This window comes from Anas platyrhynchos, chromosome 24, assembly GCF_047663525.1.
Source record: "Anas platyrhynchos isolate ZD024472 breed Pekin duck chromosome 24, IASCAAS_PekinDuck_T2T, whole genome shotgun sequence".
Taxonomy (NCBI): domain Eukaryota; kingdom Metazoa; phylum Chordata; class Aves; order Anseriformes; family Anatidae; genus Anas; species Anas platyrhynchos.
Window position 1 is genome coordinate 984,702 of NC_092610.1, and position 23,332 is coordinate 1,008,033.

The 23,332-nt window shown below is 57.2% G+C and overlaps 1 protein-coding gene across 2 annotated transcripts; it reads left to right on the top strand.

The window, feature by feature from the left end:
- The first annotated feature begins 5,874 nt into the window (after positions 1 to 5,874).
- FNDC5 (fibronectin type III domain containing 5) lies at positions 5,875 to 22,465 on the top strand. Of its 2 annotated transcripts, XM_038167353.2 has the most exons (6): positions 5,880 to 6,186; positions 14,454 to 14,569; positions 14,874 to 15,072; positions 16,638 to 16,730; positions 19,759 to 19,892; positions 20,668 to 22,465. In XM_038167353.2, exons 1-6 carry the CDS (start codon positions 6,108 to 6,110, stop codon positions 20,707 to 20,709), a joined length of 663 nt encoding a protein of 220 aa, XP_038023281.1. In that variant the 5' UTR covers positions 5,880 to 6,107; the 3' UTR covers positions 20,710 to 22,465. The 2 variants fall into 2 exon arrangements, with proteins under 2 accessions (XP_027299626.1, XP_038023281.1); XM_027443825.3 differs by lacking the exon at positions 16,638 to 16,730 and having other exon boundaries at positions 5,875 to 6,186.
- The last annotated feature ends 867 nt before the right edge of the window (positions 22,466 to 23,332 follow it).

Sequence of the window (23,332 nt, forward strand, 5' to 3'; positions counted from 1 at the left end):
AAGGGGCCGGACTCAGCCCTGGCTGAGGCTCTGGGTCCAGATCTGGGCCAGCTCCCCCGTCGGGGGGGGGGGGGGGGTATTTTTGAATATTTTTGGCACCTCCGCCTCCCCCGTTAATATTTGATGCCTCCGGCTGTGTCCAGAGCCCCGGGGAGGGTCGGGGGCCGCGGGTCTCCACTTGGAGCCAGAGCCCCCTCCCCACATCAGGGCACAGCAGCCGGGGGCTCCCGAGGGGGGGCACCCCCAGGGAAGATGCCCCCGGGGCAGGGGAATTACCGGGGGCTCCTCCCAAAACTGGGCACCGCTGAAGGGGGCAGGGACCCCCTCCAAGGGAAGATGCTCCCGGGAGGGGGCACATTTAGCAGACACCCCCGGGACGGTGCAGTATGGCTGGGGGGTGCCGGGCCCCCCCTGAGGGGCTACCCCTGGCCGGGGTGTCTGTGACAAAAATCACTGCTGTGGGGTGCGATCCTGGCCCGGGATGGGGCTGCACAAGGGCACGCAGACACACGCATGTGCACGCACACACACCGAATTTAGGGCCCATTCCTGGGGCACCGCTCTCCCTGCCACCAGTGCCCCCCTGCCAGCACCTCTGCCTGTCCCCATCCTGTCCCCTCGGAAGGAAGCCACAGCCCCAGGGCCCCAGGGGGTGGCAGAACTGGGGGCTACGGGAAGCCCGTGTTGGGCATCCTCAGATCCTGGGCACGGGCTTATCCCTCATAATCTTGCTAGCCCAAGGTGGGCTAAGGAACATCCTTTGGGGTGAGAAGGGGACGTTTTGGGTGGGGTCCCCAATGAGCCCCCAGAGGCAGAGACAGCTCAGTGCTCCCTGCTCACAGGGGCTGGAGCAAAACGGCCTCCGGCAGCCGCCCCCCGCACCGGGAAAAGGCACCCGTGGTGCCAGATGCTGCCCATACGGAGGTGACATCCCCAGCAGGTTTCGCTGCCTTCCTGCGCCACTCGATCGATTTGCAAAGCCCGGGATTGTTCGGAAATATCATGGGGAGCAGATGGCAGGGGCAGATGGGAGGAAGAGGCACTCTCCTCTGAATTATACAAATAAACATGCGTAAAGTGATTAAACCCACAGCCCCGGCTCCTTCTGCGGGGAATGGGGCAGGGGCAGGCGGTGGCTGCAGAACAGGGAGCTGGGGGGGAGGACTGCTGGAGAGACCCAGGATGGGGCAAATTCACACCAAAACCACGCTCAGTGAGGCCGAGGGGATGCAGGTTCCACCAAGGGAGACCTGGCATCACCAGGCAGAAATGCCAACCCGACACAGGACAGGGGACGGGGACTGCTTCGGTTTCAAAGCCCATCAGCAGCACTTGTCCAAAGCACAGGCTGGGCACAGGTCTGGCACAGGACCAGCATCGAGCCCAAGGGTGTTTTGGGATGGGTCTGGGCTGGAAACTGAGGGAAATGGTGAGGAGAGCAGCGGGACAGTGGCTGTGCCTCTCCCCTGTGCTGTAGGAAAGGAGACTGGAAAGGGCTAAGAGAAAGGGGCTGGAAATGGGGCCTTGGTGTGAGCAGAAAGGTGAGGAAGCAGGGAAAAGTGGTGCCTGGTGGGGAGGTGGGGGGGGAGCTGGGCCCCCCACAGGTGGGGGTGCCTCTTCCCCTCCGATAATCTTCATATCTATTTTAATCCCCCTCTGCATGAGTGACAGAGGGCACAACTGACGCAGGATGATTTGAAAGCATCCCATTTCTGACTCAAACCCGGCCCTAAAACCACCTAATCCCCCGCGCTGGAATGGATTGCAGGAGGGAGAGGATAATGCGGGGCGCGGGCAGGACCCTGCTGTGCCACCAACCCCCCAGGGATTTATAGGGTCCCCAGGCTGGGGGGGGGCAAAGCAGCCCCAATCCCCTCCTCTCCATCCCCATGCCTCCATCCCCAGCCTCCCACTTGGTGCGCAGCCCCATTCCCCACCTCCGTGCTCACTTAGTGGGGAGAGACGTGGGGTGCTGCTGAGGGGATGCCCCTTCCTCCTCCTCCTCCTCCTCCTCGTCCTTCTCGAGAGGGGGAATGAGAGGGGCTCAGGCTGCATCAGCAAACCCCACCAGGGGCTCCCCAAAGCCCCGCAGACCCCTTCCCATGGGTTCACACTGTCCCTGGAGCTTGTCCTTGTCCCTGCACAGCCTGTGGAGGACGCGGTGAAGGTAAGCAGAGCGCGGCGGGGGCGCGGGGCAGGGGCTGCAGGAATAGCCGAGGATTAAATGAAAATGCCCAGATAATGAGGATCTTTGGTAAAAAGCCCATTTGTATAATTTAAATCTCTAATAGGCTTCCTGGAATACAAAGCCCTTTGTGATGCCCAAGCTCATCTGGATCAGGAGCCGCTCGCTTGCTAAACCTTGACAGTGCTGTGGGGATGCGGGGACGTTTCGTAACGGAACGGCTCCATCCCACGTCCCCATGTCCCCAAATCCCGGTGCCACACGCTGCAGCCCTGAAGCACACACACCTCACCTTGTCTGGGCAGCCAAGGTCAGGATTGAGCCGTTCCCCATGGGGCACATGCGTGTTGGCACCGGGACACGTGTTCAGGTGCGCTGGGACACGGGGCTGGGACTTGTTTTGGGGCTGTCCGGGCACACGCAGGCCCCCGGCTGTAGCAGTGGCCCTGGGATTTGGCTGCAGCAAGTGCAGGGGAAGGACGCATGAGCTGCAGGTGCTCAGTGCCTGGTTTTCCACACCATCTGTCCTGGCAGGGCCTGCAGGAGTGCAGCCCCAAGGCTTTCCCAGCAGCTTGTCCCCATGCCCCAGGGGACTCCAGCTCGGTTCTGCCCCAATTCCTTCTTGCTGGGACCTGTGGCTCAGCGCTGCAGGTGACTGGGATGCACCCAGGGATGGGTTTGGGGTCACTGCTGGTCCCCACTGTGTCCCACAACAGGGCTGGAGGGCTGCAGAGGTGACACCACTGTCCTGGGCAGGGGACACAGCAGGGGGACAGGGCTCATGGAGCAAGGGGAGCGCACCAAGAGGCGTCCGGACCTGGATTTGCCCCGTTCCCCCCAGTTCCCTAGGGGCCAGAGGGGTTAAACACCAGTGCCACCAGTGCCACCCGTGCTACCTGTACCAGCAGTGCCATCCGTGCCACCAGTTCCACCAGTGCCACCAGTGCCGCCGCCACGCGTGCCTCGGGCTCCCTCTCGCGGCGCCTCTCCCGGTGCCGCGGGGTGTCCGGGGAGTCCCGGTCCCGCAGCAGCACCGCGGGGCAGCCCCCGGGGGGGGCAGATTCGGGGGGGTGACCCCACTCCCGGAGGCTCGGAGCCGGAGGGACCCCGCTGCCCCCCACCCCCTGCCGCCCCCGCGGGAGCTCCGAGCCCTGGGCAGGACCCCGGGGGTCGCGTCTGGGAGCTGGGGGGGGGGGCGGAGGGGCGCTCCCCTCCCTGGGGGGGGTCAGGAGGGTCGGGGGGGGGGGCCGGCTGCGGTTCCCCCCCCTCGTGTGTGGCCGTGCCCGGTGCCAGCAGGTGGCAGCAGCGACCCGCGGCACAGCCCCTGCTGCCCCCCCCCCGTGTGCAGCCCCCCTCTGCCCCCCATATGTAGCCCCCCCGATGTGCAGCCCCCCCCCCCCGATGTGCATCCCCCCGACGTGACCTGAACACCGATGTGCGGGGGCCAGGGGGTCAGCGGCTGCTGGGGGGTGCTGGGGCCAGGGCACCCCAAAGCCCCCCCCCGGGGGTGGGAGAGGAGAGGGGCAGGGGTGGGATGGAGCAGCGCGGGCTGTGCGGGGGCCACTCCTGGGGAGCCCCCCCGGGGACGGCAGGGCTGGAAGGAGCAAATGTTCCTCCTGTGTGGGCAAAGGGCAAAAGGGTAAAAAAATGGGGAATTATGGTTTTAATTGCCTTCAATTCGGGAAAACACCGGAGCACACCCCAAAGCTGTTGGGGGAGCCTGGCTGGCACCGGCCTGATGGGGAAGAGCCCTCCTGCACCTGCTGGGCACAACTGGGACACAACTGGGGCACAACCGGGGCCCTGCCACCATTTGGGGGCTCTGGATGGGGCCCAGCCCCAGTGACCCCTTCCTCTGGGACAAACTGGGGGGCACTGGTGGTGTTTCCAGGCAGCAAATTTGAGTTCAGAGCTTGGAGATGAAACTGGGCTGAGCTCAGGGAGAGCCCGGTTCCTGCGGCACCGCAATGCCCAGGGAGAGAAATATCCCGGTGAGGCCACGAGGCCAAACCTTCCCCTGCCTCCCCGCGCCGTGTCACGCTGCTTCACCTCCAGATGTGGCCCCGGCTGCCTCACCCCCACCGGGAGGTTTTGTGTGACAAGGAAGCCCTCCATGGTGTGGCTGCTGGGGGATTTGGGGCTCCCTGTGCGGAGGCAGGGAAGTGCCGGAGCGTGGCGGTGCGTCACGCCGCGGCCTCGGCGTCGGCTTCCCATCGCAGCAGGCAGCTGGAGACAGCTCGGCTGCGGCTTCCACGGAGCTGAGCACTCGTGGTCCTGCTCCTGCCCGGCCCGTGTAACCTCACACCCCCACGAGGAGAGGCCCAGGGGAGGCTGGAGCCCAGCACCGGCTCCATCAGCCGAGCTCACACCGCCCGGCCACATGCGGCTGGGCTTGGAGTGGGCGCCGAGCTCAGCCCCACCAGCCCCGCGCTCCCTCTCCTCCCTTGCACCTTCTCTGCCTCTGAAGCGATGAATTTTTAATCTGCTGCCAGCCCGGAGATGAAAGGGAGGCACTGAGGCGTTTCCGCGGGAAGCTGCTGCGGCGGAGCTGGGCTCGGCTGCAGGGGGGAACGGCGCTGAGCTGGGACAGTGACACGGCGCTGGGACACGGGAGGGCAGGGTCACCTCCTGGCCCCCTCGGAGGCTTTTTGGGTCCCTTGGTGTCACTCCATCCAGCAAAGGGCTTGCATTCATGGGGAGATGCCAGGAGCTCTGTGGATCTCCTGCTTTGCGAGGAGACGGCCCCCAGCAGCACAGAGCCCCCATCTCGCACAGCCCCACGAGCATGAATGTGATCCATGTGCCCAGTGCTGGCATGGCCGGAGGGTCCCCAGCACCACACTGAGAGGATGCAGGAGAGGAAAGAGCAGCAGCAGCCAGTACTGACCCCCATCACAGTGCAGAGAAAGCGCCGGTCTGTAAAACCCAGCCCCACGGGCACCAGGCTCGGTGTGACCGCCAGGAGCACACGGACACTCCTGGGAGCCCCCCAGCCACGCTGTGCAAGCAGCACAGGATAAAGACCCACAGCTGAGTGATGCTGCCTGGATGCACAGCCTGGAGCCCGCTGCCACCACCACCAGTTGTGGCTGGGTGCTCCAGCCTGATGTGTCCGTGCCTGCTGGGGCCAAGGCCCCTTCCTGGTGGCACCCTGCAGCCGGCAGGGCCACCCCAGGCCACCACGGTGCCTGGCACCAGGTCCTGCTGTGCCACTGGAGTCCAACTGCCAGGCCACCAGCGGGTCCCCCCGTGTCCCTCTCCAAGTGCAGGGTGCCCGGGGGGGGCTCAGCAGAGGCAGCCAGGGCAGGGCCCCCACCCAGTGGAGTGGCAGCCGGCGGCTGGGCTGGGAGCGCTGGGGCTCCCTGCAGCTAGTTAGCATAAATCAGAGCGCTGCCGGCTTAATTAACCTCACGGCACGGCTAATTCGAGCAGCTCATCCAAGGCTCGTTACCGCTGCATTTCCAGCCCGCTGACTCGCGGAGGCTGCGCGAAACCCAGGCAGCGAAATGGCACCGGTGCCGCGCACCTGGCCGGGGGGCTCGCCTGCTTGGGGGGGGAAATCTGCTCCTCCCGGTGGCCGAGCCCCCCCCGTAACCCCCCGGACTGGGGAAACTGAGGCAGGCGGCGGGGCCGGGCCGGGGGAGGGACCGGAGCGGGGCTGCCCGGCGCTGCAGCGGGCGGAGCCGGGGCTCGGTGGGGCCGCGCCCGCCCCCTCCTCCCGGCCGAGCCGAGCCGAGCCGAGCCGCGCCGCTCTACCGAGGGGCTCAGAGCCCACCCCCCCGGCCGAACCGGGCGGCCCCGGCGGCACCGGGCCTCGGAGCTCTCCGCGGTGCTGAACGGCGCCGCCGCGCCCGCAGGACGCGCCGCCGGCCCGGCCCGGAGCGGCTCGGCACGGAGCGGCTCGGCCCGGCGGGCGCGGGGGATGGAGCCCTTCCTGGGCTGCACCGGCGCCGCGCTCCTGCTCTGCTTCAGCTACGCCGGTCTGCGCCCGGTGGAGGCAGGTAGGGGGCCGCCGGGCCCGGGGGGAGCCGAAGGGGAAAGCTCCGGGAGGAACGGGGAGGACGGGCCCGGAGAGCTCCGGGGCGCGCCGGGGGCGGGCAGGGGGCTGGGGAGCACCGGGGAGCCCCGGGAAGGAGTTGGTGGGCACCGGTGGAGGGGACGAGGAGGGCAGGGAGCCCCCGTCCCGCGGTTGCCTCCGGTGTCCCGGCTCTCCGGAGGGAGGCTCGGGGGCACAGGGTGTGAAAACGGCAGTGCGGGGGGAGCAGCAGGAGCCCCCAGCCCCTGTCCCTGCTCCTACCCCTGTGGCTCACACCAAGGGGCTGAGCTGGAGCAGAGGAGGCGAAGGCAGCCGTGCGCTGCCCACGCGTGGGTTGGCGGCCCCAGCAATCCCTCCTGGGCAGCCCCATGGGACCCCTCGCCATGGGACATGGCACATCCTGGTGACACGAAACCAGGCCCCTGCCAGCTGGCTGGGTCCTCTAAGGGGCATCTTTTGGGAAGACGAATGTCCCCAGGAGCTCGTCCTAACCCTGACACAACCAGGAGGTGCTCAGCTCCCTGCTCTGGCCAGACTGAGCCCTTGCCCAAGTGCCCTGTGTGGGTGCCACATCTCGGCAGCGCTGTTGGTGCTCCACTGGAGCCCTCACTCGCCTCGCAGCCCCAGCCCCAGCCCCAGCCCCTGCCAGGCACCCTCCCGGCTCTGTGCGCACAGACAGGGCCCTCTCCCTCCCGAGCACAGGCGGTGTGGCTGCAGGATGCTGGTGGAACAGCTGCTTCGATTTGCAAAACGCTGATTGCCAGAATATCTCGCATGCCAGGAGGCTGTGGGTGACTGTTGGCGATGTGCAGCTCCAGGGAGTGGAAATTCCTGCCCCCAGCCAGCCCCAGTAGTTGTGGGAGTTACGCTCACCCTTGTCCTGCCTGTGCTGGGGCTGCAGGAACCCCCAAAAACCTTTGGGTTCGATGCACGCATCCTTGGCTGGACATCGGCACGCTGGAGAGGCCGTTTGATGAGGGGCAGACCCGGGGGGATTCATGAAACATCCCTAAAAGGAGGGAGCAACGGGGAAAACAACACCTCTGGAATTGCAACAGCCTTCCTGGTTTCCTGTAAACTAGGACACTTCCCCTGCTCTTCCTTATCCTCGAATCACCTCAGCCGGTGACTGAGAGTAAACATGGAGCTGTGTCCCTGCCCATCACCGCCCGCTGCTTGTCTTGCAGGCAGCGTTCACGGGCTGTGGGGAGCCCGTCTGCTTCCAGGGGCCGGCAGCCCCGTGAGCACGCAGCGTGGTCCCGGTGTGCGCCTGCAGCATGCGGTGGGGCCGCAGGAGCCCCAGTGCTTCTCGGCTCGGACGAAGCTGCGTGACCTTGGTGCCGTGCCCTGCGCCCCTGCTGCATCCCACTCGTGCTGTCGGCTCTGCAGGGGCCGGTGGAGGCGTTGGGCTGGGGGCTGGTGCTGCTCCGGGTTTCCAGGGGGGGGACAAGACAAAAAGAAGGTGGGCACGGGCGCGATTGTCCCAAGGTCACACAGAGGTGGTGGCAGCATCACCACCAGCACTGCGTCCTCGGCACTGCCAGCCACGTGGCCACGAGGCCGCTGAGGCGAGCAAGCCAAAAGCCATCGGGAAAGCTCCTGGAGAGGAAGCAGGGGCTGGGGGGGGGTGGCAAGGTAAAGCCTCAGCTGTGCTCCCCTTTGCACCCAGAGCTCCTGTAAGCAGGCTGAAAATAATGCGTGCTGGGGAGTTAAAGCTGCTGTCCCCAGGAAAGGCCCAGGGGGAACGGCACCAATTCCCCTGCCAAGCCACAGTGAGGGCTGGCGAGAGGCAGAGCTCAGACCCTGCACACACTGGGCCCTGCCTCCCTTCAGCCTCCAGGTCAAGCAGTCCGGTATCACCTCGCCCCCCTCCGCTCTCCAAAAGGGGCCCAAAGGCATCAGGCTGGGTTCTGGGCACTGCCCCGAAGCAGCTCCAAGCTCTCCTGCCTCTCCTGCGCGCCTCGAGCCGCCCTGCAGATGAGGCTCCCTCTGCAGAGGCCGGGTCTCCACCCCCCCATCCTCCCCACCAGCATAACCAGTACAGGGCTGCTGGTCCCCACAGGACTCGCTGCCCTCCTCCTGCAGCCGGGGAGCCGAGGTGACCACGGTCTGGCAGCCTCACGTGCGTGATCACAGCGGGAGCAGCGCGCGGCACGCACGAGCAGGCGGGGACGGCTCTGGCAGCAGTTTGCAGATGTCCGAGCAGCCCACGCCTGCCCCTTCCCGTCTCACCACGGCCACGGAGATTCCTGGCCAGCTGAGGGATGGCGTAAGCACTTTATTGATTTCTGCGTTCAGCGTAGGAGAGGTTTAATTGAAATATGGAGGTTTCTAACCTCGGTGTCAGCCTCCCAGCAGGGACTCTGCTGTGCGAAGCAGCCGAGGTTGCGCTACCCTCCTCCAAACGCTGTCTCCTGCTGGGGATGTGCATGGGGAAGACGGAGCGGGACGAGCTCGCACACATTAGCCATGCACGGGCACCCTGGCAGGATCCAAAAGCAGCCTTCATGGAGCCGTGCCCATGTGCTGGTGCTGAGTGTGGCCTCATCCATGTGGCATTTATTGTTAATTAACCCCCTCCTGTTTTATAAAGTACCCAGAGCCCAAATTAAGGCCTAGCTCAGGCATAATTCAGTTAAAGGCACAAATGGATCAAGCACTGAAGTACAAAAATCTGTGTGTGTGCAGTAAAAACCCAAGTGTTGTGCACAGGAGCGGAGCTGGGCTGGGACCAGGCAGCGAGCTCCCCGCAGAGCTCTGGGCACCGAGCTCCAGCTCCTGCTCACCATCACTGCCACCAACATCGCTCTTGTGCCTCCCTGGCAGTGCACGGCTGCGGGCTGAGGGGCTGTAAAAGACCGTGGTGCCCAGTCCTGCCTGGACGTTCGGGCCCTGGATAAAACGTGCCTCGACAATGACTCAGCTCTGGGTTGGCAGCGTTAAAACCAAAGTCGGGGCATTGGCGAGACCTGGGCAAATCCTGCCTGGCTTTGGGACGCAGTCGGAGGTTTGGCAGCACGGGGAATTCTCCAGAGCAGTGATGGCATGAGGCTGCTCCAACCCCAGCTGAGGACCAGCTCCGCTGACTCCTCTAACCCCTTGCTCTTACCCTGAGGAATTCCCAATTGCTGGGTGGACACAGTGGGCAGCACCGTGCTCTCCGGGGGGCTCCAGCAGTGTTTGCACCTGCGTGCTCGGGCAGCGGGGAATCGGGGACAGAGCCTCAGGGGCGAGCGGGGGCTGGCCTATTCATATCCCATTAGTACGAGGAGTGGGCGGTCAGCAGGAAATAATTGCCTCTTTCCCAGCCTGAAGAGCCACCGGTTGTTCTTTTCTGGTCTTTGGAACCGGCAGGGCTCGGCAAACAGCCCCGCTTCCACGCGAGCGGGCGCAGAGAGGGAGAGCAGCGGTGCGCCCTGCGCCCTCCCACTCCCCTGCAGGCTCTCTTCATTAAAACACTCAGGGAAGCTGAACGGCGCGCCAGCCTTCCTACATACCCCATAAAGCTGACAAGCAATCACATCCACTGAAGGGAGCCGTGCTGGGAGAGCAGAGAAAGTCTCGGGAAGGCAGAAAAGGCAGCCTTTTGCCCCCTCCCACGCAGCCAGCAGGCGGGGGCGCTTTGCGGGGAGCGGCACGTGGGACCGTACCGATGCTCCTTCCCCTGGCAGGCTGCATCCTTCCATCGCCTGTGTCTGTGGGAAGGGTTGTGGTGCTGGAGCACACAGCCTGCAGGAGTGGCCGGGGTCTGGGTCCGGCTGGGCAGCTCTGCTCGAGCAGCTCCAGAGCCTCTGCAGGTGCCCCGACTGCTGCACCCCAGCCCAGGGGCTCCGATGAGGCTGATCCCTTTGCTACAGCAAAGGAGCTTGTTGGGGAAGAGGTGCTGAGTGAATTAGAAAAATGCCATGACCACAGCATAGCCTTGCCCATGTAGGAAGCATCTGCTTTTAACTCCAGGCATTTCCAAGAGGCTGGAGTGCGCAAGGCACTGAATTCGGAAGAAGCAGATAAGAGGGAGGCCGGGCTCCTTGGCCGCAGAGATAAACCCAGGAAGATGCCCTCATACCAGACCTAGAGCCTGAGCACGTAACTCATCAGGCAGAGGTGACCCCCAGGGGTGTGACGTTAACACCGTCTTCATTTTCCTCTGTGCAGACGGTTCCTCCAGCAGCTGGCATGGCCAAAGGCAGTAAGCTGGCTGCCACCCCCAGCCCCACCATAGGAGCTCATGGCAGGGGCTGCAAATTCTTCTTCTACACCTTTTTCACACATTCTTCTACACCTTTCATGGCTCTTAATGAAAAACTTAATTCCCACGATCCGACATCCTGAGTTTTAAAGCTCCTGATTCAAAAAAGCACACCCAACAAATGGTTTGGGTGAAGGGAGCTGGAGGTGAAGCAGCTCCACCCTGCCCATGCTACTGCTGCGGTGGCGAAGTCACCGTAAGGGGCAGGTGGGTGGTTCTCTGCTCCTTGTGCCAGCAGCTGCTGTGCTGACAATGAAAAGCCAGGAAGGAATCAGCCCAAAGCTGTAAAGCGTTGTGGCTTTTTTTTTTTTTTCCCCTCTCTCTTAAATAAAAGTCCATTAATAATCAGCAGAGCGTTTAATGAGAGGCTAGAAGGAGTTCTCAGCATTAAGAGGGGATTAAGAGTAATCTTTGCTGCTCACGCCTGCTCGCTGCGTGGAGGCGGCTCTGACCCTCTCTTGCCAAAAGGCCCAGGGTGGGCAGGAGCACTGGGAGGTGCAGGACTGATGAGGGTGAGAAAGAAACAAAACATGGTTTAAGCATAATCAGTTTTGAAGTCGCCATTCCCTGTTAAAAATCATCATGACTTTACCTTAATTGATCGGTTCCTCCCTAAACAGGGGGCTGTGAGTTTTGCCGGCATGAAAATGAGAGCATCTTTCCATCCACGCACACAGCTCTCGCTCAAATTTGGCCAAACAGATCCTCCGCCAGTCTGCAAGGTGTGATTTGCTCCAGCAGGCACTGCAGCCCCCGAGCTGGGGGAAAGCTAAACTGCTAAGCCAGGAATCCTGCACAGCCTGGGCTCCTTACAGACCAGCCGGGGGCTGTGCTGCCAGCAGTGTCTCCAGAGTAATCATGCAGGAGGAAGGTTTGATGCACGGCGTGTTCCTTGCTATCTCACCCGCAGCGGGGAAGGAATTGGCCCTGGGGACATCCCGCTCTGTGCCTGCTCCTCAGAGCACCGGCAGCTCCCGTGGCTGCTGCAGGCACAGAGCAAAGTTTCCAGGAGCTGCAGATGAGTCCGAAAGGAGCCAGACGTTTGGATTTGGCACCTCGAGGCCCTGCTGGAGAGGCTGACCCGCTGCAGCCAGCTGGGAAACAGAAATTACTGAGCTCAGCCGGGCTGGCACTACAAAGAGCCGCAACTGGCCCAGGCAGCCAAAAGCGGTGTGGAATATCTTGGAACAATGATTAGATTTTAGAAAGTCATGATCTCATCATGCATCTCCCGGGAGCAGGGAGAAAAGCATCCTCACGGATTAAAATTTTGCTCGCAAATTACTCGCTCAGCTCTGGGAGCAGGGAACTCATTTTCCCGGCTTTGTATTTCTGTCAAACGCTGCGCTTGGTTCTCTTTTCATATCACTTCTGTACTGATTTGACACCGCTGATTTATGTGTAGCTCCTCCTAATCTGTAGTAGTGAAGGAAAGGCGTGCTCAGATCTGTCCTAGATGTTGCTGTGTTATCTCTGACTTTAACTACACCGTCTTACAAAGGTAGCACTATGGAGGGGGCTTTCTGGAGTGCTCTTGACCATGCACGCCGGCTGATTTCTCCCCTGCCTGCACTTGGAGTCCTGCTTTGAGGGCTCCAAGCCCGGGGTTGCAGCTTCACCAAATGCATCCCCTCTGCCTTGCAGCCTCCCTCCAGCTCCCAGGGACATTGTTTGCTCCTCTCCTCCAGCTCTGCGACACCTTCCCAACTCACCCATGTTTGATGTCATCAGGAAACTCTGACGTTTTTTATGCTGTGCCCCCTTCAAGGTCACAAACCTCAAAGGGGACCCAGGCACCGAGGGTGGTGCACTGCTTGTTCCCCTTTCCCAGCCTGAAGCTTTTTCCCCAATACTCCGCTCTCTGTTCCTGTGAGGCCAATCCATCTCTTTTCAAAGTCCTCCTGGGTGGATCAGTGGTAGCTTCTCCTAAAAATATCCGGGAGAGACAACCACGCTGGGATCTGACCCTACAGCTGCCCTGTGGGACGGGTGCAGGGCCTGGCTGCGGCTGGGGGCTGTTTTGTCTCCCAGCTCCTCCATGTCCTCCATATGCTCTAGCGAATTCACCAGGCATGACTCACAGACCTTCCCGGTGCGCATTCCCGTCTGCTGACTGCCCCTTACTAAAATTAAACCCTCCTCTGGCCAGCACGTGGGCTCGGTGACGGGGAAGGTGGGGAGCTGCAGCCCCACGTCCCTTCCCTGGGTCACAGCAGGCAGCCTCCTCCACCAGGCTGAGCTCCCAGCCCAGCTTCTCCTTGGCCCTGCGGAGGACATCGATGAAATATTTCCCTTTCTGAAGGCTGGTGGGGACCCTGCTGCCCTATTTCAGGAAGGCCATGCCCTGAGGTGCTAATGCTCTGGATTGATACCACCTTGGTGGTGTGCTCCAGAAAGGAAGGACGCTTCCCTCCCTGAAACCCTAAAGACCACCCTGCTTGCTGCTCTGCCTTCCGAGGTCTCAAATTCACGTGAACCTGACCCTGCACCTTCCTCTGAGCTTTTTTGCTTGCTGAAGGACTCCCCACAACCAGTTTGGGTCTGAAGGGCTCGTGCAGACATCCTATTCCTGAGGGTCCTGCTAACGGGCTTGGTAGATGTGGGTCTGGCAGGAAGGGGAGCCCTGAAGGCTGGCACCGCTGCCGTTTGGGGAGGAAAGAGGGAATCAGGCCATTGCTCTGCTAGGTGTAGAACAGCACCAGCCTTCAGATGAGGAGTTCTGCACTCCTGGTATTTTCTCTGTTCCCCGGGGAGCATTCACCAGGAGTGAAGTCAGTCGTTTGGAGGCACTGACACTGCAGCTAGAATATTTTCGGCCACATTCAGACGGCTGGGACTGACTGCAAATCCGACAAGTGTTACCGGAGACGTGCACACGTGCGTCCTTCTTTTACTGCTGGCCTCAGCCCCAGCCCCAGAAGGGCAGCACTGTGCAGTGGTTAAAAAGCAACAGAAGTATTATTCTTTGACGCAAGTCAGAACAAATGACCCATTCCCACCCTGCTGACCTCTTGGGGGTACTCAGAGTCCTTGCGATCTGGTTAGCATTTACTTTTAACTCTGGTTAGCGTTTACCACCTTCGGTTTGGGGCACAGTCTGGCGATTAGGAATTCAGGTTAACCAGAGGAGAGACCAGGAGCACAACCTGCTGCACAGCATGGGAAGGACGGTGCCAAGCTTACGAGGCAGAACCTTCTCCCGGAGAAGCAAAGGGCTTCAGGACAAGGGCTGGCAGCTGCACAGGCTGACCCTGAGGCTGGAAACCCAGCTGTGCTCAAAAAACCACCAAATTCCAAGCCTCAGGCTACTGCTTTCATGGCCTGGCCTTTTCACATTCCCCTGGTCCATCGGTGGCTGGTGCAGCATGTTCTGTCCTGGTAGTGGACGGCTGCTGAATGTCCTCTGGCCATCTGAGGGAGCATCCAGCAGCTACGTATAAAAACACAAAATGTGTATAAAAAAATTCCGTCAGACTAACAGGAAAAAGCAGAAGAATCACTCCCGTTTACTACCACTGACTTTCAAACCCCCAGAGTGCTCATCAAAGCATCCAGCTTTCATACTTCTAAGACAGATTTTGCATTTCCTCCCAGCTGTCACTGTCAGGCTGTAATAGGACACACCAGAGAAAACACGGAACGTGGCTGGGGAGACGAGTGAGCTAATCAATAGTCTGCTGTGCCGCTAAATTGTTTCCACGGGGCGGATGTTTCACGGGTATAATGTAACTCGTACTCTCAGCAGAGACCGCTAGGACCTCACTGGTAATTAAGACATGGAATATCTGCCATTTCCAGGTCCCATACCCAGAGCCACCAACAGGAAGGTCACTTGCAGCTCCATTTCTCATGCCTCAGTCCCTGGCTATGCCTTGCATTTCCTTTTTCTGCCCCCGAGCAGCCCTTTCCCACTCCCCTCCTTGCCCTTGCTCGGTGTCCTGCTGCGAGTGCCCCTGTACAGGCTGTGCTCTCCCTCCTTGCAGACAGCCCATCGGCTCCAGTCAATGTCACGGTCAAACACCTGAAAGCCAACTCCGCCGTTGTGACTTGGGATGTTCTGGAGGATGAAGTTGTCATTGGATTTGCAATTTCCCAGCAGGTACAGTGCCTACGGTTACCCAGATTCGCTCACGCTCATCTTCACCCCAGGTCCCCTCCGTTTCCAAATTCTCTTGCTGCAGTCTAAGCCCATTCTTTCTTGTCCTGTCCCTCGTGGTCCGGGAGGGAGCTTCCTCCCCGTCCTCTCTGCAGCAGTGCTCCGTGTTGTGGTAGCTGCAGAGAGGAAAGGGTCCGACCGTCTCCACGTCCGTGGTGGGCAGGGCAGGAAGCAGTGGCCTTAGACACCAGCAGCGCGCACGGGGAGGCCTCTCCGCCACTCTGTGCTCTCCTCTCTCGGCTTCCAGAAGAAGGACGTGCGGATGCTGCGCTTCATCCAGGAGGTGAACACCACCACCCGCTCCTGTGCCCTCTGGGACCTAGAGGAGGACACTGAGTACATTGTGCATGTCCAGTCCATCAGCATCCAAGGCCAGAGCCCTGCCAGTGAGCCAGTCCTCTTCAAGACCCCCAGGGAAGCTGAGAAACTAGCCTCTAAAAATAAAGGCAAGTGTGGGTGAGTTCCTGTGTGGTCCCTGGGATGCCCAGGCAGCGCAGGGCTCTGCAGGGAGGCCAGCAGCGTGCTGGGCAGTGAGGACAGCTGGGTTCAACACACGTGGGGCTGAGACAAGAGGGGTGCCCCGAGGGTACCCAGCAGACGAGGAGGTGCTGAGGCTGTGCTGCTTTCTGGGCTGTGCCCAGCACGGTGCTGCTGGCTCAGGCTGTTGTCACAGTGGGACTGCAATATAAATGTACTGAGTACAATTACACCTCGGTACTGGACACGCACTGAGTACACCTGAGATCAAGATGAGGTTACTTTGCCCCCGCAAAATACTGCAAAAAGGTGAGCAGCCGCTGCTCCCAACAGCTGGATGTTCCTTCCTCCCATTTCAGATGAGGTTTAACAAAGTGAGGAGGTTTCCAGCCTGGGAGCCGTGTGCCCAGCATCCTTGCAAGTGGGGAATGCCAGGGGAAATTCCTGAGCAGCCCGTGCTCTCCTGTGGGACCAGGCTTCTGGGCGGCACTGGGCACAGCCCAGCTGTCCTCACAGGGCACTCCGAGGGACCTGCTGAGCCCCCTGTGCCTGGGTTCCAGGACAGCAGGGGAAAAAATACCCACAGACTCCACTTTTCTTACATTTCAAATGTTTCTGCCAAATCGCAGAATAGCTGAGGTTGGATGGAACCTCTTGAGATCATCTACCCCCACCCCCTGCTCAAGCAGGGTCAGCTGGAGCAGGTGGTCCAGGGTCACGTCCACTTGGGCTTTGGATATCTCCACGGGTGATGGATGTCTCCAGCTTCCTGCCTGGAGGTTCCTTCACTTGCTCCTCTTAAGCCAAACCAGATGTGGAAGGTTTTCTGGCAGGAAGAATCTGCTACAGCGAGGGCTGGGGACCGCAGGGGGCTGGGATATGAAGGGGACTCAGCCGAGGACTCGGCCTGTTGCAGGGCTTTTGGCCATGGTTCTTAGGCAGTTGTGAGATCTTGACTCTTCCTGCTAAAATGGTTTGGTGTCGGTAAATACCGAATTGCTGCTCATCTGAAAGCACTAAGCGGAGCACTGCTTCCCTCCCCGGGGGCCTGAACTGTAATCTTCTGAGTGCTGCGAAGGCGAGGAGGCGCATTACTCCCTGCGAGAAGGCTCCGCTCATTTCTGAGTCCCATGGCCCCGGTGAAAAATCTCATGCCAGGCTCCCCGCTCCCGAGCCGGGAGAGGAGCTGCTGAAGCATGCAAGGTGTTGTGACAGGCACAGACGGCGCTGGCAGAGACCAGAGCCAGCAGCGTGAAATCACCGCGGGGCCGGACCCCGTGTGGGCTCACCCCGTGGCAGCACCTCCACGGGAGCTGCCCGCTGGCCCTGTCCTGCCTCTGCCCCCTGCCCCATCCCCTGCAGGCTGCCAGGGACGGGCAGATCCCTGCAGGCTCAAGGCACCGCTCGCGGGGCTGGCGGGCGAGAAGGAGTGCTCTGTGCTGATGATTTGAGCCAAAGGCACTGCTGAACTGGTGCCTGCAGCCCGGCCGAGCCACGCGGATAGGTTTCACCATCTCTCTTTCCCCTTGTGCAGATGAGGTGACAATGAAGGAGATGGCGAAGAAAAACCAACAGCTGCGAGCAGGGGAAATTCTCATCATTGTTGTGGTGTTGTTTATGTGGGCAGGTCAGTTCAATCTCTCTGTCGAAAGCACATGATATCCCCAGGGCTTGTGGCTTGCTTGGTTTGCATGTGTAATCGTGTAAGACCTGAAAAGAAACCCTTCCTCCCATGAAGAGCGCTGCACATTCAGCTGTAAGGGCACTTCAGTTCCCTCTGCAGCATCAGGAGCTGGGCAGTGCCAAAAGCAGGTGAATCAGTGCTGTGATCTGGTGCAGCAGGAAGTAGATAATGGACTTGATGAACCAATTGTCTAATTCAGCATGGCTAATCCTGTAAGCGCAATTTTTCCAGAAAGCACTGATGATAATGTCCTCAGCCATCCGCCAGGATGCCTCGAGCCCTTCAAATGACACAGGTCACTGTAATTAACTGGCTTATTATATGGCTCCAGCTCTCATGCAAAGCAGAAATTCCCATAAGAATTCTGCCAAAGTTCAAACACACGTCAGACATCAAGAGACTTGCTCTCAACACCCACTATATATACACCAAAACCCACTGCAAAAACAATTCAAACAATGGTAGCATTGAAAGAACAAATAGCTCCAAACATCAAAACACCAATAAACCCAGATACTCACAAAATCCACTGTTAAAACACAAAGAACAGTATTTAATAGGAAGAGGAGGAACATTAGCAGAAACACATTAACCAAAGGAGGGAAAATCTGCACGAGCTCTTTCCAACATGAGTTTGGGACTGTGTTTCAATTGATCTTATACCAAATTGTGCCTAGGACAGATCTCGCTCCTGTATTTTAAGCCAGCAAACAGGGAGAGGAAAATTCCTGAGTCCCACCCCATCAGCTTAGCACATCCAGAGTGGCTGCAGGCAGCTCTTCGGCTTGTTCAGTTTGGATATTACATGCGTGAGTTAATGGGAAATAAAGTTTGTGCGCTTGTCTTCTATTTCGAGCCCCAGCCTCCCCTGGCTGCCAGTCAGCTGCTGCTCCTGCGGCAGCGCAAGGCATGAATGAAACAACATTTGCTCCCTGCGAGTCACAGAGCAGGCTGCCATGGGGAACGGTTCAGGTGACCTGAGAAAATTGCCAGGCAGGGAAATTGGCACTGTGGTAAATCTGCGATCCGTAAAAGACAACCTGTGCCACTCCGCCTCTAGTCCCCCTGTCCCAGCCCAACCGGATTCCCACGCACGGAGATGCCAAGAGCCGCACGGAGAATTCTCCTCGGGTGGAGGAGAAACCAACACGGCAGCACCGAGGGGCTGAGGTCAGCTCGCAGGTCCCCTGGGGTTAGGTCACACTGCCTGAAGGTCTGTCTGCTAAGGACAGGGGCCTGCCACCTCCACTGCTGTAAACGGCAGCAATCCCGAGCCCGTGTGGGTTGCACTGGTTTACTTCACCAAAGGATTTGGCCCATTTCTACTAATTTCTGCAGAGCTGAGAGCACCTCCATGGAGAGATGTGAATAGGAAGCCAGTCACTGACCTGAGAGCTGCCAAAACGGGGATGGAGGGATTAGCTGTCCTCTAATACAGTTCTGCGAGGTTTCTTTCAAGTGAATCCAGGTGACACAGAATCAGATCCATTAAAATAGGTTTTTTGCCCTGGAAAGACCTGAGGTTACCATGCATTGTAAAGCAATTATTGCTAACGACGATAACCAAATGAAAACCCAAATTAAGGTTAACAAAAATCTGTAGCCCATGGTCTTTCCAGCATTTAAATCAAGCTTTATCTTTGCACATTCCAATTTAAATGCCCTGACAGTAAAAACAATCATGAATAATTACACGAAGTGACTGAACAACGGATTCATCTCCTGCCATAGCCTAATCTAAAACTCCGATCAGCATCTGAATGAAGAACTTGCTAATGCCACAATTTCCCCTCTAGTCAGATGACTTACATTTATGAAGGAAAGTGGGTGTGGGAAAGAGCTCTTCTTCATCCTGTGGGCTCTTTACCAAATCTCAATATGTAAACAGCTCTTTGCAGCTCTTACCCTGGCCACAACCTGAACACATGACAATGGTTTAGCAAAAGCAAGCCCGAATTAGTTTGTGCCCCGGGCTCTCAACTCAGAGAAGAGCCTCGTGCTCCTGTGCCGGCTGCATTTCTCCGTGCCTCAGTTTTACCATCAGGAGGCACAGAAGGTGTGACTATGCCAGATGTTGGCCTGTTCTCCCAGGATCGGCCATTTGTTCACATACGCAGGAAGAATTTGGACCACTGTGTTCATCAGTAACACCTGGGGGCAGCTGCCATAACACCACCTCGCTTTAGGAAGCGGTTTGTGATATCTGGCAAAAGCTCTGCATATGTTCTGCTGTTAGGGGAGCTAAAATATTTTCCAGTTGCGAAGAAGCAGCATCTGCTCAGGTCTCCTTTACCCTTGTGTTTGGAATTTCCAGGCAGAGAAGTCATTTGGTCAAAATGTCGTGTAAAAGCTTCCGAGAAAGACATTCTCAATCTTATTATTTGTCATTGCTGCCCCTGCTTTTCTTTTTGTGTGCTTGTGTGTGGGAGGAAATTTCCAGTGGCAGCTTTTGCTGCCGTCACAGTTGCATATTTGCAGATGTTGTCCTGCTGCTCAGGAGACCCTGGCTTACATCGCCAGCAGGCGGGTACAGGACCTGCCTCGCCTGCCAGCTCCAGCTCCTTCTCTTCACCTCAGAGGAGAAAGATCACGAGGCACATTTCCACTCACCAGAAATTCCAGGAGCTCCTGCGTTTGCAAAGCAAAGATACCATTTAACCACACAGTCGGTGTTAATCGCTATCCAAATGTAGGGCTTAAAGCACTTGTCCCATTTAATGACAGGGAAATTGGAATATAATTAATCTTCTGTCCTTCCATCTAACTAGTTTAGCACGGAATTGGCGCTGAGAAGGAAACAGCCAAAGGGCCAACTAGCTGTGTTAGAAAATGAGCCTTAGGAACAACTGTGAATGCTGCCGAGATCTCTACCAGGAGGCACAAAGCTGGCTGGCAAGCAAGGGATTTCTGATCTCTGCAGGCTCCGGGGGCTGAGCTCATTTGTGTGATCACTAATGCTTTTTCCTGTTAGGGGTGATCGCCCTGTTTTGCAGACAGTACGATATCATCAAAGACAACGAGCCAAATAACAGCAAGGAGAAAGTCAAGAGCGCCTCGGAGAACAGCACTCCCGAGCACCAGGGCGGTGGGCTCCTCCGCAGCAAGGTGAGGCTGGCACACAGGGTGGGGGGCATGGCAGGCAATCAACTTCCAGCTGGGACTCAGCTAAATTACCCCCAAAAAGCAGCTGCTGCTAAATATCCCTGCTCCAGCCTCCTTCCTCCAGCGGGGATGCAGAAGGGAAGCACCCCTTCACCTCCACGCATGCCAGCACCGTGGCTCCTTCAGCATCTGAGCACCTCAGGTGTGTCAGGAGGCCAGAGTTTCACTCCCACCTCTGGGTCAGCCCTCGTGCATCAGTAAACTGGATTTCAGTCCATATTTTTGAAATATCTGAGCATCTCCAGGAAAAAAATGTGCTGAGCAATGCTGCAGTCCCTGAGCTGCTTGGTTCCTTACCCCCAGAACAGCAGTTAGGTGGCAAGCGGTAAAGGGGACATTAGCCTCGCAATTAACTGAAAAATTGATCAGCAGGAGCATGGCTGGTAATACATGTGATGTTAAAGGCATGCTGTATTTATAGTGTAAGGAGACTCAAGCCTATAATTTATACCAACTTATTCCATTAAATTTGACTTTCCTGTGTTTCTGTTCACAACTTGTGTTCTGGCACATCCCCACCACTTTGCATTTACTTATTATTTGAAACAGTCACTAATTCATGCTCACTGCTTGCCCTTTTTCCTTACCCTCAGGGGATGGGAATAAGGACTTTTACAGAAACAAAATTCGCCAGCACACTGCAGAGATCTCTGATGGTTTTTTTTCCTCACGTGTTACTCCTAATACGTCCTTTCTTCATTTGTCTCTTCCCTCCCAGTTTCCAAAAAACAAGCCCTCAGTGAATATCATCGAAGCGTGACAGCCTGCCATCGGAAAGACGGACTCCATTTCTCACTCTCACTTTCTGCCTCTGAGCCTTGATGACTGGGGAGGTGAAATAATGTTGGAGCAATTTGGAAGGAGACCCAGCGATTGTCACTTGATGGCATACACCTCCTTCCTCGTCTGTGTTCTGCAAAACATCTGGCCAGTAAGGAAAAATCATGAAAAAAAAAAACCAACAACTGAAACCTGAACAAACAATTGAGATGGAAAAGCATCAGTGAGACGGCTGCTGCCGGTGATCCTGCACTGGACTCGTGAATCACCTGGGCTGGAGCAACTTCTCACACCCCCCTCTCCACCTTTGCACTCCGTCTTCTGGAACAGCCTCCTCGTCCTTGGACATGTTACAAGATTTCGGTGTATCTTTATTTTGCCTCACTACATCTTGGCAGTATCAACGTGAGCTCAGGCATCAGTCACTGTCCCTCCTCTCCGAGCAAGAAGGAAGGAAAGATCCTCACAGACACGAGTAGCAACCAGATTTTGGCTGCTGTGTGCTCTTGGCTTGCTTTGTTCCATTGATATGTATCATGTAACACGTCTTACAGGTGGGTTTTTAAAACAAAAAAAGTCACAGCCCAGTTTCCATTCCTACTGTGAGAACTTCCCCGGTTGTTCTCCAGGTAGGCTGCAGCTCATGACTCCGGTATTTCTGTGTCTCCTGTCTCACGCTGGTGTTCGTCATCGCAGATACTCGGGGCACTCCAAACACTTTGGCACAGACCAGTACGAGGGGACACCAGAAGCCCCTCTTCAGCTTCCAGGATAATTTCAAACATTTTCTCCATGGTATTTTCAGCTGGGCCTGAGTCCGCCAACAGTGTGATAAACAGTCCATAAAAACGTAGCCAGTCAGCAAAAAAAAAAAAAAAAAGAAAAAAAAAAGAAAAAAAACTCATGATACCGGTTGCTATGCAAGGTCTCCAGGGGCAATAGCCATTTACTGCAAAAGGCTCTTGCCTAAGGGACCTTTTTCTGAGGGCTTAAGTTCTTAAATGGCTTCTTTTCGTAGGGTTCCTGTGGGAAGGTCTGGTTCTCCTTACACGTCCCGTCTGCACTATTTTCTGTGACGCTGTAATGCCAGGTGTCTGCTGGAGTCAGTCCTCCACAAAAAGGGTGGTGATGAATGGGAAAGGGGTTGGGGTTCTCCTCTCTCTTCTTAAGTGCTTAACGTTCACAGCTGACAGGATCCCTGGGGTTGCTGGTGCTCTGGAAGCTGATAGATGCAAGTCCATCACACGGAAAAAAAATTATTCTTTGTAGTGTGCCATGGGGTATCTGTATTTATTTAACTACTCCACAAGACCACTCCATATGCACTAGGGGATGAGGCAAGATCCTATTTGTCCCATCAAAACCCAGACAGGTTGGCCTGAGAAGGGTCTAAGTCTCTTTACAAGCCTGCACTCGGATGAGCCTGGTTTAAAAGTCCCTGCAAAGAAACGGGCTGGCGGTGACCGAGGTCAGCCATCTCTCCACTTCCACTGACACCAGCCTGTCCAAAACAGTTGATCTGGGAGAAAGGCCCTAGGCAGTCTGCCTGCAGACACGGTTGTGAACAAGCAAGGGCTTCGCTTGTGCCAGTTCCAGAAGGCAGGCCAACCCCAAAGGTCTCTGCAGAGGATCCTTTGCCAGAACATACTCCTCCATCACCAAGAGGGAGAGGTCAGCACCTCTGATACAGACAGAGCAATAAACATTTTATAATGTACAATAAAAGATTAAAGGCATATCCTGTGTCCTTGTAACGTCTGAATTCAGTAATATTTCATCTTTGCCTGCTTCAAGCGCAACACGGAATAGAACAGGGCGATTTTCCCTGTGTTTCCCAGGGACTATGGGTGAACTGTTTTTTCTTTGTCTGGGTACAAAGAACCAGCATGGTTCACCAGAGTTCATTGTGGCTGTGGGATGAAGGGAGAAAAAAAAAATCCTCGTGTGACATAAATAGCACCACAGCCATACCTACTAGCAGGGTTCTTCAGACATCCCTGTTATCTCCTAAGAAAGAAATGTCATTTGGAATCCATAACCCTATAAAAGGAGATTTAGGACAGATGGTACAGCATGTGCAAAACGATAAGGGAGATGCTCTCTCATAATCCTAGAGCAGACAGCCAAGCAGGCAGCCCTCTAAAGCCTGCTCGTGAGGAAATTCAGTCTGGTAATTTGGCAGATTTGGGGGGCGGAAGGTTGTGTGCCTGTTTTTAAAGGCAGTTGTCCCTGGGAATTCAGACCATATCCTTTTTTTTTTTTTTTTACAGTAACAGTTGTTGTTCCCTAGTTACAGGTTTAAAGCACTTATTTTTCTAACAAAGATGTGCTTACTCCTTGTTCTTTGTCAAAGGAGAATTAAAATTTAAAGCATTGGTGTTCACTCAGAGTTGAGTATTTGTACCATAATGTGGCAGAAGCTAAAAGGGTTATCATTATGTTCCATAAATGCAGGCTCTAAAGGTAAGGTAATAATGCTATTAGTGAGAGGAGACAAATGTAGGCTGGCAGAAACTCAGCCCATCAGACTGGGACTCCAAGCTATCAACTCCAAGTGATTCTCTTAAAGGAAATGTTTTAAACTACGAATTAAAGTGATGTGG

Coding starts and splice junctions, on each gene's coding strand:
- FNDC5 (XM_038167353.2), top strand. CDS start 6,108: ATGGAGCCCTTCCTGGGCTGCACCGGCGCCGCGCTCCTGCTCTGCTTC. Junction 14,570..14,873: donor GATTTGCAATTTCCCAGCAG/GTACAGTGCCTA, acceptor CTCGGCTTCCAG/AAGAAGGACGTGCGGATGCT. Junction 15,073..16,637: donor ACTAGCCTCTAAAAATAAAG/GCAAGTGTGGGT, acceptor CCCCTTGTGCAG/ATGAGGTGACAATGAAGGAG.